Source organism: Esox lucius, chromosome 16, assembly GCF_011004845.1.
Source record: "Esox lucius isolate fEsoLuc1 chromosome 16, fEsoLuc1.pri, whole genome shotgun sequence".
NCBI lineage: Eukaryota > Metazoa > Chordata > Actinopteri > Esociformes > Esocidae > Esox > Esox lucius.
Window position 1 is genome coordinate 31,869,307 of NC_047584.1, and position 19,943 is coordinate 31,889,249.

A 19,943-nucleotide genomic window follows, 5' to 3' on the forward strand; every position below is an offset into this window, starting at 1 on the left:
TATGTAACAAACGAATTAGATTTATTTTCAAGATATATTCATCAACAAATATTCCATGTAATTTACGTTTTTGTAATAGTGCCCCTCGTCAGGAAATATGCCTTTTCTTACCGATTGTATTTTGAAGTAGCTCCTAGACGATACCGGAACTTTAGACTTTTTCCGTTTTTACCAGAGACAGCGCGGGGAAATTAATTTGACAACACGGAAATATTCCTCACTTGTTTTCCATTTAAAAAGCTAGCTACGTATTTACTGAAAACTGATGGATCGGTACGTGCTAGTCATTTCTTTTAACCAAGAAGTGGATAAATGCACAAAGGGTAAGGACAATAGCTACATTTTGTAACTTAAGTAACTATTGTAGTTAGCTGTCTTGTTAGCCCCGAATGTTGTGTAAATAAGTACAGTAATGAGCAAACGCAGAGCCTAAGGCTTATAAAGACGGCTTTTTCTTTTGATATAGCTTTGGAGTATATCAAACAGATCTATTGTGAACTGGAGAACATCACCAGTTGTAACGTTAATTCAACAAGAAAGATTTCTCTTTTTCCAGGTAAGCCAAAGCATTTGTTTGTGCCATGTCAGATGTCTTGCGGTTTTACAATGATTTCAGATGTGCTTTGCAAGGTGAAAGTTACCGAAAGTAGTTACATTTCCCAACGGATCTTGTACTGAAGCACAGCCAAATCCATGGTTTGATTGTCATTCTGTTTTGGCTCCTCAGCCTGCTCTCTCAGTGGAGGTCCGGCCTCACAGAGGTGGTATTTTGCTGTCCAGGCATGCCATGGAACATATCAGGTATGTGTCACCTCCAGGTATGTCTATTGTCTTTGCATGTCTTGGCTTGCCGGTACTTGTTCCATTACGTACACTGTTCTGCACATGATGTGCATCTCTGTTTGCTTCAGTTGACTGTAACAAAATGAACAACCACTTTTGAACAACCGTTGCCATGACACTGTCCGCTGTGTCTATTCATATTGTGCATCCTGTGCAGTGCGTCAGGAGAAAATATAAACCGGCAATACAAGTTGACAGAGCAATGAACAAATCTGCACCCACAAATATTGCCCCCAAAAAGCCAAGTTAGAACTTTTTCTGTGGGCGTTTAGTCTTAACTTCCTACCAACTGAAAGCACAGACCACAGGTAGAGCTTGTGCAAATGTCGTACTATTAAAGATGTTGGCTTGTTGAGAATTTTGTCTTCACGCAACTTTGGTCAGGCTGACGATGTTACCATGGCAACAGTGTGACGTTTAGGCTGCTACATCCCTGTGTGTCAGTGCATTGACCTCCCGGTCTCTTCCTGCTCCGGGTTCAGTTCTGCAGTGCAGAATGGGAGGAGGTAGGCGACTGCCAGGAGAATGACAGTGAGGAGGAAAGCCTCAACTCCATTGAGGCTTTTCTCAGTGCGCTGGATGACCAGGAGGAGAGGGCCGACCCACAACAACACACAGAGTAAGGAAACATCCACTGGCATTACCCGTTACGTTTCACACACCCAACCTCTTACCTTCATTTTGTCTGGAATTCGTCTGTAGTTTCTGAATGATCCACCCTGCTCCGTACTGTTTACGCTTAGCCTTTCAATTATGTAGTAGTACAAGTCTGTTGTCCCGGGGCCGGAAACACTTTGGGTTTTAGTTGCTGCCTACTGGTCAATTGCCTTCACCTGGTATCCCTGGTCTAAATCAGTCCTCCATTAGGAGAGAGTGAAAACCAGAAGTGTTTGGCACCCTTCAGGACCAGAGTGGCCTGGTCCTGGTTTAAGTGATGACTTATTGTCTTGCAGATTGTATGAGGAGGCTGCAGAAGGGCTACACCTGTTATCAGATAAGCTTCCACCTCCAGGTAACCCTTAACTCACACCGGCCTTGGTTCATGTTGCTAAACGGAGACCTGTGTTCAATTCGCGTTATTATCTTTATGTTGTTCATCTGTATTTCCTAAGCAGCATGGCAGATTCATTTTAATTAGTCTGTGTGTTGAATCTTCCACCTTTCACCTATTGGACATATTGTAAGGCTGCGTAGTTTTTAGCATATTGGCTCCGGGATTCGAACCAGCAAACCTACCTGTTCTCTTCACCCCCTTCCTCCTGTTCCTTAGGAAAAGCTCTGCTGGATGTGATATTTCTGGGCGGGGCTGAGGAGGCTCCTAACATGAAGGAGTTCTTGCCTGTGATTGGCTCGTTGAAGCACATGCAAGCGTGGCACTCTGCCAAGGTGACCATGGTGACCGACCATCACACAGGGTAATGAGACTGCGGTGTTCAGGGCTTTGTGGAGTCTCCCAGTCAGGCCTGCACTGTAGTTATCTGACCACTAGGGGGGAAGCACAGTTCAAGTTTATAGTAGTAGACCATGCAGAAAAAACAGATTTACAGTGTTAACTATATTGGAGTTCGTGAGTTCAGTGACTCAGTGTATTCATTAGAATTAGGTAGTCCTGCCGTTATCATTGTTTAGTTCCACGTGTTGAATGAGAATGTGATGTTGTATTCAACTTTGAAGTGCAAACACTCCGTCCTTTCCTACTGTCTCTGAACTTGTATGTCCAGGTGGAAGAAGCCAGCCTCCTACCTCTCAGCCCGGGTAATAGATCCCAGCGTCCTTGAAACCTGTATTGATGAGCGGGAGTTATGGAGAGGAGGGATTCTTATCAGGGAGAAAAAGGTTATTCAGACTTCACCCATGACACAAAAAGTATTCAAAGACTTGGCCACCAGGGGGCATAGGAGTTCAGTAAATCTGCAAGATAAAAGGGAGTTAATTGAAAGTGTGTTTAAGATATTCTTAGATGATATGCAACAAGAGATTACCCTGTTTGCCGTGCCTGTAGAATGCTTAGGGGTCACGTATGGGTCAACGTGTTCTTGTCCTTGGGCCGTAATTAAAGGCTGCTCTGTCTGGAGACCTCGCTGACTGAGGTCAGTGGTCAGAGATCACAGCCTATCCCGAGCCCCCTGGTGAACAATGGGGCATGAAAACACACTGCACCCGCTGAAACCCAACCCAGGCCTCGACGGTACCCCTAATGACTCATCTGTTGTTGATTTCAGGTTGACAAGCCTGTTTCTGCTCGCCTGTGCCCAGTGAGGGTTGACAGATGTGGGGAGAATTTTTGCCTCAAGTCTAGCTAGTCCAAATGACACGTACACTGAAAACTCAGCTGTGTCCAAAGTTTAATTCCCCAAGTTGCGTTGCTTCAGAAGACGATCAGCTTTCACCGTCAGCTATGGCATAATTAGGGTTTCCTATAGGAGCTGGAATTAAATCCCGCGAGAGGTCGACTTCTGAGACAACCGTATACACAAACACACTCGTTGGTGTTCTAAATCTGGAGACCCAGTTTTTCTTAAACTAACAGCATTGTCCTATTTCTGTCTCCTGTCGTTTTTTAACAGTTTGCTTCTGAGGTGAGGTTTGAAGGCTTCTCTCTCAGAGCCCCGGAGAGAGAGGCCCGTGGCAGCCTGACACCTTTGGATGCTGGCGGCTCCCGGTCCAACTCGGATCACATGCTACATTCAGAGGTGAGTGATCCCGCCCTAGTCAGTCACCGCTTAGCCTTCCTAGGGGGGAGGGGTCAGATCAGGTTGGGGTCATAGAAAGCGAGCAGGTCGGACACTGATCAGTGAAGCTGCCATGAAGCCAATATAACCGAGCTACAAGGGTTTTGTGGTTGACATTGGTCAAAGTGTGCACCCAAAGAACAGTGGCGGCAGCACCATATTATGGGGATGCTTCTCATTGTCAGTGACTGGGGACAATTGTGTTTTTAGAAAACCTCCAGCACTCTGCGTTGAAGTTGAAACTAGGATGAAAATACATTCTGAAATATGTCATGTGAATTTTGACGTCCATATTCACTCCCCATAGCATTTGACAGAGCTTGAACTGTTTTTTTATTTTAAGGTCAGTTGTATAAATAAAATATTGCCAAGTGTGGGCGTGCTAATTTGGAGATCCATCCCTACAGACTCACAGCTGTAGTTACTGCAAAAGGGGCTTCCGTCGCTGATTAAGTCAGAGGGTTGTAGACACATCCCGTTGTTTATTTTAGTTTTTTGGGCATCTTTAAAATATAATCTGATTTCACTTAATTCTGTGTTATTAGCCATATATTAGGCCATTAGTATTTTCCTCCTCAAACCATGAGGCATGTCATTTTAACCAGTCCTCAATTGGATGTTAATTAAGGAACAGTCTCTTACTGAGCTGACTCACAGTGGGACCAGTACCGACATAGTTAAAACACGCTCCCTGTTCAGAAGTGTGACATTTTTACATGCCTGTAAATTCTCCAAAAATGACCTCATTCTACAGAAACGGGTTGTTCCTCCACTCCTGTCTTCCATGCAGGAATCATTCAGGGCTTAGAATGTCCTCAGAGTTGGCTTAGTGGATTTAGGTGCTATTCTGTAGCACCGAGCTGAAAACCACAGCCCACGCCGGGGCCTCTAGGCGGTGCCACCAGCTGACAGGAGACGGGAACGCCTCATGGCTTCAGCTGGCTCTTTATTAACTGTGATCAACGATTAAGTTGGTCAGTAATGCATGGCTTAAGGTTTGAATAGGAGTATGTTCGAATGTCAATATGTGGGTAATAACACACAATGGATGTCTTGTTGGACACACATAAGATACTTGTGTTTCATAACAAAATGTCACTGACATCGAGCGAGTCATTCCCCGAAATGTTTTAATATACCTCCTACTCCCTCTTTTCGATGTCTGTTGGGATAAAAAACTGCCGTCTTTGAATACAAAGACAAAATATATGTTAAACGGGTCGCTGAACCTTACAGTGAAAAAAACGTCTTTCCTGTTCATATAACTTTACAAACACAGGCGTCTCTGTCTGTCAGAGTTTAAGTTGTTAATTATCTTGCATGGTTACCTAAACAGCAGTTTTCTATCAAACCCCATGAAAATTATTGGGGGGGGGGAGAGCTGGCTCAGTGTGTTTGTCATTGCCTCCTCACTGTTCCAGGCTTGGCTGTCATAAAAGTGTGTGGAATGTTTCTCTAATGAGTTTTCCACTAAAGATTAATCATGGTCCCTCTATGTAGCAATGGCCACACACACACACACACAGATCGTAGATAGCGTGTGTTATTAAACCCTTTGGCTGTTTATTCCGTGACACACACACTTGATTTACAGTAGCGATATTGATTAGCTAGTGTTGTTAACTTCCTTTCAGCTCTGTGCCAGCCAGACAGCATTTAGGACTATTGTGTTTGTTCTGGTTGTGTCGATGTAGTAAAACTGTAATTGGACTGATGTTTTTCATGAACAAGGGGAAAGAGACATTCCAGCTTTTAAGACCTTGTATCTCGTCCTCCTATGTATCTGTGCGCCCCAACATTTGGCAGTGGATGCGCACACACACACATACATTTAAAGAACCCAGGCCCCTGTCTCCAGTCCCTACACGCCTCCCACAGCTCGTAACTGTCCTGAGCAGGGTGCACAGGGCTGAACCCGCTCAAAGATCCACAGCAATTGCATGTCTGATTTTAGCTGTGTCTCAACCCAGAAACCAGACACATTACGGCACTTTATGGAAACTCAGCCATGGAACTCCTGTGCCGTCAGAGGCTGGCTGTTTTGGTTTTAGACTAAAGAGGGGCCGAGGTTGAGGGGGAAACGCATGAAGCTGACTTTGCATCGATGGATTTAAATCTACTTACAGTGACCTGTGAAGCAGTCGTCTATGTCGCTTGTTTGCGAAAAGGGATTTGGAGCTAAGCCTGTGCCAAGGGAGAAAGGGGGAGAGGGAAGGGGAGGGGGTTAGCTGATGGGGTGAAAGCTATGCCAGCAACTTAATTATGCCAGCAACTGACCTAACTACACGAATACACACTCACGCACACACACAGTGTTGTGATCTCTCTTCCTCCTTTCTTTTCTCTCGTCTGATACATTCGGCGAACCAAGCTGACAGTGTATCAGAGGTGTAGTGAGCTACAGTATTTTAGAGAACACATGTCAACTTGTCATTTTGTCTTTCCTTCCTGCCTCCTCTTCCCTCCGCTCCTTCACCCCTGTCCTCCTCCCCCGTTCTCCTCCCCTGTCCTCATCCCCGTTCTCCTCCCCTGTCCTCATCCCCGGTCTGTCTCTGTGTCAAGGTGTTCCATTACTATCAGCCAGTTCTGGACCTGGTTCAGTTGGTGACCGTGTCGGATCTACCCAGCTTCCTCCGCTCCAGCACAGAATTCTGTCTGTATCCTTTACATTGCCGGCAGTAACAACCGAAGCGTGGTTGGTTTACACCCCAGAGATACACAATGCTTTATATTAGAGGGGGGGGGGGTGAAGTGCTGTTATGTATTTAAGTGTGCGTGCGTGTGTTCACGTGCGCATGCATGTGTGTGTGCGCGAGTGTTTGCGTGCGTGCGTGCGTGCCTGCGTGAATTCAATTTGTGAGTTCAGTGATATCCAACAATGTGCTTTTTTTACCTAGAGAACTGTAGACATCCACAAGGAAGGTCAGACTGGAAATCCTGGTCATTTATTTACCCACCTCCATACAGGAATACCCTTCAGCCTGGTTTGGGGAGATTGAACTTTGTTCTCGGGTGATTCATCAAATTCCATGTAACTCTTATCTTGACTTACATAACACTATCAGTTTTCACTGAAGGTGTGATTAGGAAGTGGAAACTGTGAATGAAATGTTTTATTTGCACTGGCTAACATTCGCTTTTTCAGCTACAAGACCCGTATCAGTAGTTATCAGCAGACACGCACCCTCCCAGGTTATACCAGGTTATCCCAAGTTATCAGCACATTGTCTGGTTTATACCTTAACCTGTGTAAACAGAGGACTGTCCTTCAAATCAATGAAAGCAAAACTTCTCCTCGATCAATTCAAACCACTGTCTGGCAAGGTAAAACAATAACTCAACACAACACAGACATACGACCCATGTCAGCATCCGGCAACAGTAGCCGCAGTAGCTAGAAACTTGTTCTTTTGGGAGATAAGAGATTTTGTGCATTTCTTGTTGGATGAATAGAGACCTTCCTGTTCAGATTAATTTAAATGGGAATGAATGGAGCATTTTAATATGCTGTGAAAGATCTTGGTGAGACTCCTGTTTACGGTGTCCAGGTCAGTGACCCCTGGACTGTTTAGTTTCCTAAACAGGAAGACAGACACTATGTTAATGATTTAAGCCTGCAAGTCAGACATGCTAAACTTGTGGTCAGTGTGGTGGCTCTAAAGTGCCTTATATATGTACTGGATAATTGAGTAGTTTCTTTTTATTTTGACTTGGATTTTAAATCAATCAATTACAAGGTTAAAGTTCAGACTCTCAGCTCTTATTTGAGGTTCTAAGTGTACCTATTTATTTCGTCACGACTCTTCCTCTACCATGCTTAGGGATTTTATTAACCAGGCGATGAGTGGCACTTTGTTTTCGCCAGACCTCGAGCTTGATATTCCGTAGCAGCCGTCCCTCTGGTCTAATGTAAGGTTGTTTCCCAGGGCAGTGATTGGGAACTTGCCCTGCCGAGGTCACCCGTAAGACGGTGAAGCTTCAAACGTGTGTCCTAGCTGGAGATCATTACAGATCATTTGGCACGAATTGTGAGATTACACATGGTAACTTTGAGGTATGGCAAGGTTTTCGAAAACGGCCCTCAATCAGCCCCAGTGTCCAATTGACTCACTTATCCTCGCTCCTTCCTCATAAAAAAAAGTACTAAAGGCTCTGGGTAAGGGTGCTCTTTCCTTGTTCTTGTACTGGCTCCGCCCCCAGCCTGGAAGTGATATTACTTGTAGTACGTACTGGTCATAATGCTCATAGCTGTGTCTGCCTCTCCAGGTGGGGGCGCTGTTCTCTCTGTCCTGCACGGTCAGCGGTATGGCTCTGCCCCCGGCCTCTCAGCTTGGCTCCCAGAAGTGGAAGGACTTTGTGGCCCAGAGGCCCAAGGGCCTGCCAGGTAGGTCCTGGACCGGGCAGTGCCACCCAGTCTGAAGAGAATTGGGGCTAGCACTGTGCTTGGCCTGGGTCCATCATACAATTACCTAATATTCTTCTAACTGAAGCATAGGCAGTATTTAAATGAGCAGAACCACAGATATACATGGCATTATTTTTATAGTTTAAGTTCTGCCTTTTTCCCGAACTGATGAGAGAACCTGGAATGCCTGACTTCATTATTCTTTATTTTAACCACGTTTACGCCTGTCTGTTTTTTTTAAATCCGTAGTCCCAGATGTGGAAGTGAAGGGAGAGAGTGGCCACTACTTCCTGCTGGTCCAGGGGTCAGGGGGCGAAGACTGCAAGGCCCGCATGATACACTCAGCCAGTCAGATCAACGGAGCCGCTGCCATGGCAACCGTCAATGGACTACTGAAAGAGAAAGCTCTGTCTTCCTCAGGTAACAATGATGTTGTTTTCTTATGGCGTGGAAGGTTGAATTATTCATTTCAGTGCATCAGTGTTTATCCTGTGGGAGTGGTGGGTTGAGTAATAATCCCTGTGTTGCCACAGAATGCTGTCACTTCATATCTCCATCCATCGAACGGGGCCGTTGCTGTCACAACCTTTCAAACTGTCCCACCAGCCCTGGCATCGCTGGCTTACGTGTTGTTTTCTTCTCCACATTGTCCTTTCCAGCTCTGGAGGATTAGAATGAACTGTAGGCCCGACGAATGTGCTTGCTTGGTCCAGGTGTTTATGGAAAAATAATCCCCCTGCAAGGGCAAGGGAGCATGCAATTTCTATTTTCTGGTCCCCATCAGGGTAGCTGCACAAACTTGTGTGTGTCTGTTTGTGTTTGTGCGTGTCGCTCTCAGGGACATTTATGAAATCTCTCCTGTCAGTTTGACGAACAGCTGTATTAAACGGCTGCCTCAGAGGACTGCTCACTCTGTAGAGCTTATTTACTGTCCCCCAGTCCAAGGCGGAGGCTTCCCAAGTTGAAAAGGACAAGAAGAATCTCCCTGATGCCTTTATCCACCTAGCCCTTCCCCAACTTTAGTCTTGCTTCAGTCAACGTAGTGGATGGAAACCCCAAGGCATTCATACCAAGTAATTATGTATGGGAACTCTGAGCCTGAAGTTTTTTTTTAAAAGCCCTGCAATGGCTATATTGAATTCTCCCTTCTGATTATTTTGTTTGGTTCCTTCGCCCTCATTCTGAGATGACTAAGGACACAATGCCCGGTTGAAAAAGACCGCCCCAATCCGGGTGAGTTAAAGTGTAGTTGAAGGCGTGACACAGCGGTGAACCCACGACCTCCTGCGTTGCTAGACCTTCAGATTCGGCAAAGTCATAGCCGTTCAGTTCCACATTATTTTTATTACAGTATGGAGTTAAATAGCCACCCCTCCAACATAGTCTTTCTCATTCATTTATGGACAGCACATTCTGTTCTCTCTTGGAACACCCTAAAGAGAGATCTCTTTTTTTTAAATACATCAATCATTTAAGGGAGGCTTTTAGCCAAAGCGATTAACAGAGCGTTTGTTTTCTTTCACGCTAACTCTCATGTCATGTAGCATCTATTGCTACAACCAAACATAACATGGTGGAAGAGAAGAACATCACTGTAGAACTCTGAAATACACTCCGTTCCCAGGAGTTCTGTCTTTCGTGACCCTTGCTTTGATTGCCTTTTATAAGAAGATTTAAGCCTACACATTGTTTCTTTCATACACACACACACACACACACACACACGCACTCATCTATAGCGTTTCCATTTAAAAAAAGAACACTGCAAGCTGTTAAAAAAGGTTATTGAAAGATACTTTTCCCTTCACTCTCGGTGGGGTTTTGTCATGAGAAGACCTTCATAAAAACCCTTTTAAAAGATTAAAGCAAGACAATGTTTCCTTTCAGAATGAGAACAAACAGTTATTTAAAGTCCCTCCTATTCTTTCATTTTCCGTTCTCTCTGTCTCTCTTCCCCTCTCTGTCTCTCTCCTTCTCTCTGTCTCTCTATCTTTTTCTGTATGACCATCAGAGCACCTTTTATACAGCGCATTAAAGGTAGAAGGAGGCTCCCAGCCGCTCTGTGTCCACGTAAACCAATTCCAACCCCTGCCTGTAAATGGCTTTAAATGGAAGGGGCTAATAAGACCAAATGCTTTAATAGCTCGATAGGAGCTGTGGAATTGTTCTGAGGTTTTCTTTTAAAGGTGCAATTAGCCGTGAAGAATAGGCTAGAGAAGAGGAAATGCATCTAAGTCGAGTTTCAAAGTCACTGCAGTTTAAATATTATTTATCCAGTAAAGTCAAACACACTTTCCTTGTAACTTCAGAATAGTTTGGACTACATTTGCTTTGAACATAACTTCCTTTTTGACATTTTTATGTGATCTTATGACTCATGCTAGGTTGGTGTTATATGGTGAGTCAATCTAGAAGGACAGACTGATTGATTGCTGTCGCTCAAAAAACTTTATCAGTCACCATTCAAGATCAAAGCAACACGATCCATTATTAAACTCCCCATCTCCTTTCATAGTAGTGGTTGTGTCACTTCATCAAAATTTAACAAGAATACACTCAGTTCACTGAGTTCTCATTGCATGGGACTCCCAAAAAGAAACTTTTTTTAGCTTCGGAGTCTGCATCAAAATCTGAAAGCCGGGAGGCTGACAGGAACTGTCCATGTTTCTCCTTTCTTTGAAGTAACCCTAAATTATAGGCCTGTTAATCCAGCTGTTTACCAGTCTCAATATGATTGGTCAATTAATTTCTGAACTTTCATTCAACTCCTCGATCTCCTCCCCTAGGTTCCGACGCCACAGACTGGCTGCGCTCCCTGCCCTGTCTCCATGGAGACCAACTGCTGCAGAGGGAGAGGAAGATGACGAAGGTGCAGACCCTGGTCCTGAAGGAATGCCTCAGTAAGAGCGCCGTGTGTTCGCGCGTCACATTTGAGGAAGAACACGTATTCAAAATGTATTTTTCCCGTGAATTCTCTCTGTTAACTAGCGAAGAACACATTCTGTTTTCCGACGATGTCTACCGATAGACTGATTCTGCCTGTGTTCAGTTGACCAACGCCCGCTGGCCTCCACGCCAGGTTGCCTCGTGCTACCACAACGGGAGACACGCTCCTGGCGTTAAAGTGCCTCCCCAAACAATGCTGCCGTCTCACCATTTGCCACCCCTGACCAGGACGCCAAGTGGAGGCGGAGAAGCCGGCCTCCATTCCGGTCAACGACCTGAAGGTTCTGCTCAGCCTAGCCAGAGAACAGTACCTGAGGATGCACGACTCCGACCTGCCTACCACCTCCACTCTGCCCCACCACGCCACCGTGGCTCCCGGCAGAGGTGGCGCGGAGAAGGAGAACGCCGCGGTGAAGCAGAACGCCACGGTGAAGCCCACAGGTGATGTCGCCATGCGTCCTGCGCTCCCTTTTTGTTCGGAAACTCTTAGTAATAAACTGGAAAGGAGCAGCCTTACTCTAACCTTACCTGTTGCCTTGTTATTAGAGTTCAGGAAAGACTCGCAGCATTCCGGATGGCCCGAAAGAAGTGCTCTGCAGAACTACGAGAACCTTCGGAGGTCTCGTCAGAGGATGAGGTAAAAACGTCGCCCTGCACTCTTGCTCTGCAGTGCTTTGATCCAGTCCGCAGGATGTTGTGCAGTTGGCGCTAAACCGTGGTCGATCACAGTTGTCTGTGGGTCCCTGCCCCCGAACCCCCCCCCCCCAGGTTTGGGCTGCTGTCCGGCAGCTCGTCTGACTGTCTGCTGGGGCCTAAAGACATTCAGGGCCAGAGAACCACGCCTGCCCTGCTGGACGCCAAGGAGTTCCTCAGGCACTTCACCCCCGACGGCCATCCGAGCGGAGACCTGCAGCCGCTGCTCGTACAGAGATTAGGGTACCGGTCCGTTTCAGGGGTTGGGGTACCTGTCCGTTTCAGGGGTTGGGGTACCTGTCCGTTTCAGGGGTTGGGGTACCTGTCCGTTTCAGGGGTTGGGGTACCTGTCCGTTTCAGGGGTTGGGGTACCTGTCCGTGGTAGGATGTTGTGCGGTACCTGCCGTTTCAACAGCCGCTCCACAACGTACCGTTTCATGGTAATGGCGGAGAATAACAAGGAAACACCGACATGGTCGGACGCGTGTCTGGTTCCTCTCGGCGCTGCGTGGCAATGATAATGTAATCAGTGAGTCGGTGAACTTCATCCACTGGCCTTTTCTCTTCCCAGTTCCATACAGGCCAGGTCCTTCCGAGCGATCCTTCCTTCTCTCGGGTTTCATGGCGTTGTGCTCCAATTGATTTGTCTTGCCACTGAGTTGTTAAAACAACGAGTACATTTCCTTGGTGTCTCTGGTGGAGTGCATGAAACAAGCTCTTAGACTTTCAAAGTAGACATAAAGAAGTGCCCTGGCACTTTAGTTTGCTTCTGCAAACCGTCTCCTGGAAGGAATCGACATGGCTGTCATTCTGTTGGTGTTTCCAAGCACTGATAATGTGTTTACAATGTTATCGTCCCTTGAGGAGAAATGACTGGAATTAGCAGACAAAACTATTCACTTAGAATCAAATTAGCTTTCATGATTTAGCAGCGTGATTTAGTTTTTATATGCTTGTCCATTTTTCACCATTGTGCCAGCATTAAGGGTAATTAACTTGCTCAGATTTGAAAAGCTCTGACAGATGTTTTTGATGTATTTAAAAGGCAGAGAAGAATACATGTTGAAGTAATTCATGTTAATTAAAAAAAACTTTATAGCAGAGGCATTCGAGCTGACAGCTGATTAGCAAGTTGTTTACAGTCTTAGTCAGTCAGTCAGTCAGGCTACAGAGGGGAGCCCCACTGTGCTGTCTTCCAGATGGACCTATCAAATTGATTGTTGACAAATTTTGAAGAATGGTAATAATTTGTTCTGTGGTAACATTTGAAGAACTTGGGAACAGTGCTAATGGTCTTTGATGTTTTTGTTCAGGGGTAACGCATTCCAGATGTCTCCGGACCTGACCCCTCGGAAAGTCACGAAGCTCCCGTTCAACCAGGCCGCCAGCTCACACTACCATGGCTTAGAGTAGGTGTCTTTATACATTACCACTACACTCCTGTGGCTTAGAGTAGGTGTCTTTATGCATTACCACTACACTCCTGTGGCTTAGAGTAGGTGTCTTTATACATTACCACTACACCCCTGTGGCTTAGAGTGGGTGTCTTTATACATTACCACTACACTCCTGTGGGTCTTGAGTAGGTGTCTTTATACATTACCACTACACTCCTGTGGCTTAGAGTGGGTGTCATTTTTAATTACCTTTATGCTATCACAGCTTACAGTAGGTGTCTTTATACATTATAACTAAACTATTATGGCTTACAGTAGGTGTTTTTATTACCATTTCTCTACCATGGTTTAGAGTAGGTGTCTTTATACATTACCACAGCTTAGAGTAGGGGCCATTATACATTACCAATGATGGCAACTACCATGGCTTTATACACTACCATATAATAAAAAACATTCCATTGTATTTGTTCTCAAATTGTTTTCTTTTTGGACCCAGTTAAATTTTTTGCTCTAAAATTTGCTTTTTTTGCAGCCAGGTCTGATCCAGCAATCATAAAAGGAATTTGTTGCGATAAAATAACCCAGCTATCTTATTGAAGGAACATTGCGTTTAGTGTTTTAGAGGACTGCCTGGTTAGTTAGGGTGTCTGGCTCTGGCTGTATTGGATGTAATTCAGAAGTGTTGGTCTACAGGATCAAACATCAGACATTCTAGTCCCTTTGAAGACATGCCTTGCATTGTTTTGATTGGCTACAATCACAAGATGTAAAATTATTTCCTGAGAAGGTCCCTCACTTAGATTGAACCACTAAACCAGCCTCTGTTTTGTCTGACTTCTCTCCCGCTGTCCGTCAGGTTCTGTCTGGATGAGCAGGGCCACAAGGCTTTGGACCGGGACCGGTCCTTTGTTAAACTACAGTCTCGTGTGATTCGCTACGAGACGCAGACCACCTGTTCCAAGGACCCCTGTCCCATCCCCTTTGCCTTAAGCCCCGCTCCTTCGCCAGCCGTCCTGTCAGAACCCGGTAGTGTCCCGGACGGAGAGGCCCTTCTCAACTCTGACCTTCCCAGGATTAAGAGACGCTCATGGGATACTGAAGCTATCCACCCCCATAAGAGGTTAGTTGGGATCCCTACTTAAAATGTAATTAATGACCCATGTACGCAAATTAACATCCAGGCAGAATGTTGTCCAATAGAAAATAGTTTGGTTTTCTTCTGTTGAAGAAATGTTTCGCAACTAACAACTTTTTTATTTGGGGTGAAAAGAAATCTGCCCCTGCTTACCTGTTGGAACATGTTTTCTTCACGTTAAAGGAGATAAAATCGCAGTGTGATGAGTGATTTACTTTCAACTACGGGAGAATAGATCACAATGTCAGGAGTGGTGTACCTTTTGCCACCCACATCCGTCTCAGGTCACAATCTCCTAACATTTCACCTTGGAGATGTGTCACTCTCTCAGGGTATTTGTTCATGAAATCTCTTAGCATCAGATGTGGTCGGGCTGAACTCCAGTCTAGCTAAAAATGAAGCTTCTCAGTCACGCTCCATTTGTTGCTGCCTGCACCTGTTGTTCTCTCTGGTCGCTTTAACAAACAAAAAAAAACGAACGCGTATGATTTCTTTTCTTCAGTGTTTTATGTCGTCTGCGTTCTTGAACCTGTTAAAGGTAGGCTTTGTGTAATGAAGTAACAGCACTATGTAAACTGCATAGTGAGTAAAGGGCACTGAACAATGAACAATTTGATGTTGCCAAGCCTACCTTTTAACTGAGGTCTTTCTGTCACGTCCCCAGCTCAGTCACACACTTGACAGCAGCACAGCTAGTCAGCAGGAAGTGTCACTCCCCGAATATTTTGTGTCCATTAATGTTTGCAACAGCCGATGATTAACTCGAGCTCACTTCAGGTATGACTACTGTCGACTTGTGGTTAGTCCGTTGCGTTGAATGATGGCAGTAAAACAGGGAAATGCAGAGAGCGGGAGAAGAGTCAGAATGTGCAGCGGGGACGAGGGTTGAGGGTGAACACAGTTATTGTCCTTTACTGTTTGAATAGGGTTTATTATGCTGGTTTTTATGGCACATTCCAATGCTGGCTTCTAATTGCCAGGAGGTGTACCATGCATCCCAAATGCTACCGTATTCCCAGTGTCGTGTACTGACCGGGTGCCAGTGATTTAAAAAGGTGCCATTTCGGATTCAGAACCATAAACGGTGGTGGCCATATTTTTCTCCTCACACTTGAACACCTTTCACATACAGCTAGACATTTCGGGTGACCGTAGCTCTTAACGCTGGATGAGTTGGATGGAGATTTTCTGCCGATGGCAGACTGGGACTAGCCGATACAAATGCGTTGCATTCCTACACTGGATGTCACCACGGTGAATGTTGATTGAGTCGGTGGCCATTACGGTGCATTTTCCTGGTCACCCGCCGTGGTGGAGCATCCGTTTGCTCGAACGCAGCGCGGGGATCCGGGCGAGGTTGTGCTCAATCTGGTCTGTGTGTTCCAGGTTGGCCAAGTCGGTGAGCAGTGAGTCCCTGGGCTCCGCGTCCAGCGGCATCCATCCTGCTGTGCGGGCCTTGAGACGGCAGCCCTCCAGGACTCAGTCCGCCTCCTCCGTCACGGCACCGAGACCACCCCCGCCTGAGCACCACCAGCCCCCCCCACGGGGGGACAGACCCACCCCGGGGCAGGGAAAGGAAGAGGACAAGGCCAACAAGGAGTCTCGTTCCCAGAAACATGCCCGGGTGAGAGACTCTGGCCGACGATGTGTTTGTGTGCTTCCACTGGGGAGTTATTGCTGTCACATAGTGTCCCTGTGTACCGGTTACCGTCAAACAAAACTCATCTTTTCAGTTAATCAGTGACATAAAATATAGGGTATTCACTCATCTCACCTTAGTTCACGTTTCTCAGAAGAAACGTGGTCAGTGAATGCACTGAAATGGCTATTAATATTGCATACCAATTATTTTCATATTTTCCCTAAAGAGAAAGCCGGTGCTATGTTTCTCTTGACATGAATGAACCCAGAACTTCATCAAGAATTTGATTGACTACGCAACAATTCAGGTTTATCTGAGATTATCCCCAGTGTTATAATCCTTGACCTACAGTTCGGGTTGAAGGAACATTACCTTGAGCTGTTCTGATTGCTATGTAAACAAAATGTGTGAAGCACACAAAGAAGGACATTATGCCCTTTTATGTAAATAAACCAGTATATGTGATTTACATTGACACACACATCCACATTTTTCCCCTACACCCCTTGGAATGTTTTTGTTTTTAACATATTTGGGCAAAAGTCCAACCACGTCCATTGATAAAGGTAAACCAATTTATCAAGTCACGCAGAAACTACACTTTGAAACCACTTCTGTGAAGACAATAAGTGCACCTTGATTTTACCATCAAATAGAATAGCTCAAATCAGAATCAGGTGCACCAGGTAACTTGGGAGGGTCCAGCCTTCCATAAAGTATATTAATGGGGTATGTTTTGGTTTTAACCATATGGGTGTGATCCAAGATCAAAAAGGCCTATAAATTTAGAAAATTCTGACCACTGACACTCTACATAGTACAGGTCGCCCGCCAAATTCAGGCCAAGAGCTGACCAAAAGATGCTCTAAATAGTCTCTAAGAACCCCAGTGTCTCATCAAGGCATATACAGGCCTCTCTTGCCACAATCCATGTCAAAGTAAACAACTGTCAGAAATAGACTGCATAAACTTGGCCCACATGTAAGGTCAAGAAGGAAGATGCCTCTGCTTTCAAATGTTTGCCAGACAACACCGGCTTAAAAACCAAAACTAATGGAACATTATGCTCTGGACAGATGAGGTGAGGTGGAGTTGTTTGGCTTCGATGCCAGACAGCATCTTTTTGGGGAAAAAACGAAACACTGCCTTTGAACAGAAGAACCTCATACCAACTGTAAAGCATAGAGGCGATGACATTATGGTGTGGGGCTGCTTTGCTTCCTCAGTGCCTGTCCAACCTGTCATCATTGTGTCAACCATGAATTCAATACTGTACCAGACAATTCTTGAGAAGAATGTGTGAGGCAACTGTCAAAGCTGAAACTGAGCATGCATTTTGCAACAGGACAATGATGGTGACGCTGTACTTTAAAGAGTGGAAAAGAATTCCTCCCAGACAATGTACAGGACTTATAGGCAGTTACAAGAAATTGCTACATGAAGTTATTTCAGGCAAAGAGGGCAATTCCAGCTCGGGGTGTACTTATATTAATATATATTATATCTGCGCCATTAGTGTGCATCTCTGTTAATCTTTGATGAATGATTGTAAAGTAAAATCTTTTAGTTATATCTGTCATTTGTTAAATTATTTATCTGTCTAATGTGTGGAAGTGAAGATTACATATCCATGAACAAAAAGCTGAAGTATCCAGGGTGTGATCTTACTTATTCACGTGACTTTATGAACTGTAAGTCACATTACTTTTATGAATGGTTTCCCCTGAAACAGGGGCCAGCTGTTCACTGGTAGAGTGAACAGCTACTAGCTGAAACATACATTTCACGTGACGTGTCATTTGGTATTGGTTTCAGATGTTGAAGGATGTTGTGGCGAGGACGCTGAAACACCAAGGCATTACCAGCCAACACGAGTGCTTTGCCGCCTGCAGTCAAAGACTATTTGAAATCTCTAAATTTTATCTGAAGGTTAGTCTCCTCCTTACTTTCACTGAACTCAACATTTAGCAACATGATCTGCATGCTCCTGGAAGTAGAATCTGACTGCTTTGCCTCTCCTTTGTCTCTCTCTTAAAAATGGAATTGGTCTTTGATTTGTTTAGCACGCTAAATCATAATATTTATCAATCTGAATCTCATTGCAGTAATTCTGATGAATTACATTTCTAGAATCTAGGGCCTATACCACTCAAAATATTCAATACTCAATCAGCTCATTGTTTTTTTTTCTCTAGTCCACATAGATTTCCTTACAGCCTGAAATGAAAACGCATGAAATCAGACTTTTTCTGTGAAAAGTAAATACAACTCTGAAAATGTTAATAAAATTTAAACCGCAAATACCCTATTGGAGCACTAAAACCAGGACTCGAGCACCAGAACTCAGACTTTGACCGTTGGTGGACGAGGTGTGTGTGTGTGTGTGTGTGTGTGTGTGTGTTAAAAACATTATTTTTCTGTTGCAATGTCTGTAGCTTTCAGTTCTCTTGATTTATAATCTGAGGCCTTTTAATTAAGGCCCAGTTTGCATTTCAAACAGTTGACAAAGCAGTGACCCACCACTGTTTTGGTAATCCGCTTGTCTTTTCCTACCAACTCTGACTTGGATGTTAAATCTTTTGCTCAGTTAGAATGTTCTAGATACATTTGTGATGTATTGTTGTCTCATACAGCTAGCTAAGATTAACACTAATTGCCATTCACTCTTTAAAAAAATAAATTACAAAAAAGAGCATCTGCGAAATGACAAATGTAAATGGATGAGGCTAGAGAAATGTGAACACTGTCAAAGATACTACAGAGCTATGGATTTTTGGACTGACCATCCATGAAATTATACTCTTAAATGTTTTGTGAGTATTTAAAGCGAAAGCATGCAGCAACCTCAGGTGACACCAAACAGACCTGCTCAGTTACAGAGAACTGGCTCACACCAGTGCTCACACAAACTTTGTCATACTCTATTCCTTTCCTCCTACAGGATCTGAAAACATCCAGGGGACTTCATGAGGAAATGAAGAAAGCAGCAAGCAGCAATGTGAAGCAGGTAACTAGTCAACCCATATTTCCCATCCCTTGTTCAAAGCAAGATGCCTACAGCAGTGAGTTGTATCCTTGTTAGACCATGTGTGGCAATGTAGTTGAAATTGTGTGCCGTGACCAGTAAGTAACGTTGTGGTCCCCTGGTCCCCTTTAAACCACTGATAATAAAGCTCCGGTGTGGATTTGTTTGGTAGAGCATGGCGTTTGCATCGTCCGTTCTAAATATGTTTGGACCAAGTCACTCTTGAAAAGAGCGTTTGCTAAAATGTAGATAATTTTTTATTCAATATTCCAGGTGATCGACTGGGTCACAGAGAAGGCTGCTAAGAAGTGAAGAGAGGAGTTGAAGAATGACTGCTGTTTTTTTCAGTCAGCTTTTTTTTATTCACAGCAAACAATAGGAATCACACTCTAGCGTTTTGTCACCATCAAAACTTTAGTAGAATCTGGCAGGATGTGGAAGTGTGATTAGCATTAAGAAAACTCCCTTTGTTTGAGTTTCTTTGAACAACATCAGTGACTGTCAGTTCTAGAGCAACTATTGTATTTAGAAATGTTTTAATTAGTTTTATTTTTTTTTAAAGGGAATTTTATGGGGATTATGACTTCTCTTAATTTGTCTGTATTAAAGCATTGTTGGTAGTTGTATTTATTTGTGATACAGAATGTACATTAATTTCATAGAACATAATAAAAACATTGTCTATCATCATGTTTATCCAAGGTACAGCAGTTCTGTGCTTTTATTAACATGTTACCGGTTTCCGTTCAGTCAGATGATATCAGTCACCCTACTATATATTAGTGTGAACAGACATACTGAGTCCCAAATTGCATCCTATTCTCTACATGGTGCACTAATTTTAACAAGCGCTATAGGGGTACTGATAAATTGTAGCATGCTCTATAAAGGAACATCATGCCTTCTAGCAAGTGTTCAGAGAATGAGTCACTCTCTAGTCAGATGTATCATTTGTATTTCATTTTCTATACCGCAAACTGAACAGCGTAACATACAGTGCCCATAGAATGCATTCAGACCGCTTTACTTTGTCCACATAAATAGGCACGATTTTTTTGTATTCACTTTTGTCATTATCTCGTATGGTGTGTAAATTGATTTCAAATCATTCATAATGGATTA

At 44.3% G+C, this 19,943-nt stretch overlaps 1 protein-coding gene across 2 annotated transcripts; it reads left to right on the forward strand.

Moving 5' to 3' along the window:
* Positions 1 to 120: 120 nt before the first annotated feature.
* mtbp (MDM2 binding protein) lies at positions 121 to 19,522 on the forward strand. Of its 2 annotated transcripts, none has more exons than XM_034286908.1 (22): positions 121 to 323; positions 467 to 556; positions 728 to 801; positions 1,326 to 1,462; positions 1,797 to 1,855; positions 2,114 to 2,258; positions 2,565 to 2,679; positions 3,411 to 3,536; positions 6,138 to 6,232; positions 6,833 to 6,899; positions 7,842 to 7,959; positions 8,230 to 8,400; positions 10,767 to 10,880; positions 11,155 to 11,367; positions 11,473 to 11,563; positions 11,695 to 11,868; positions 12,933 to 13,028; positions 13,876 to 14,139; positions 15,541 to 15,778; positions 17,612 to 17,725; positions 18,738 to 18,803; positions 19,095 to 19,522. In XM_034286908.1, exons 1-22 carry the CDS (start codon positions 266 to 268, stop codon positions 19,131 to 19,133), a joined length of 2,664 nt encoding a protein of 887 aa, XP_034142799.1. In that variant the 5' UTR covers positions 121 to 265; the 3' UTR covers positions 19,134 to 19,522. The 2 variants fall into 2 exon arrangements, with proteins under 2 accessions (XP_034142799.1, XP_034142800.1); XM_034286909.1 differs by having other exon boundaries at positions 11,695 to 11,862.
* The last annotated feature ends 421 nt before the right edge of the window (positions 19,523 to 19,943 follow it).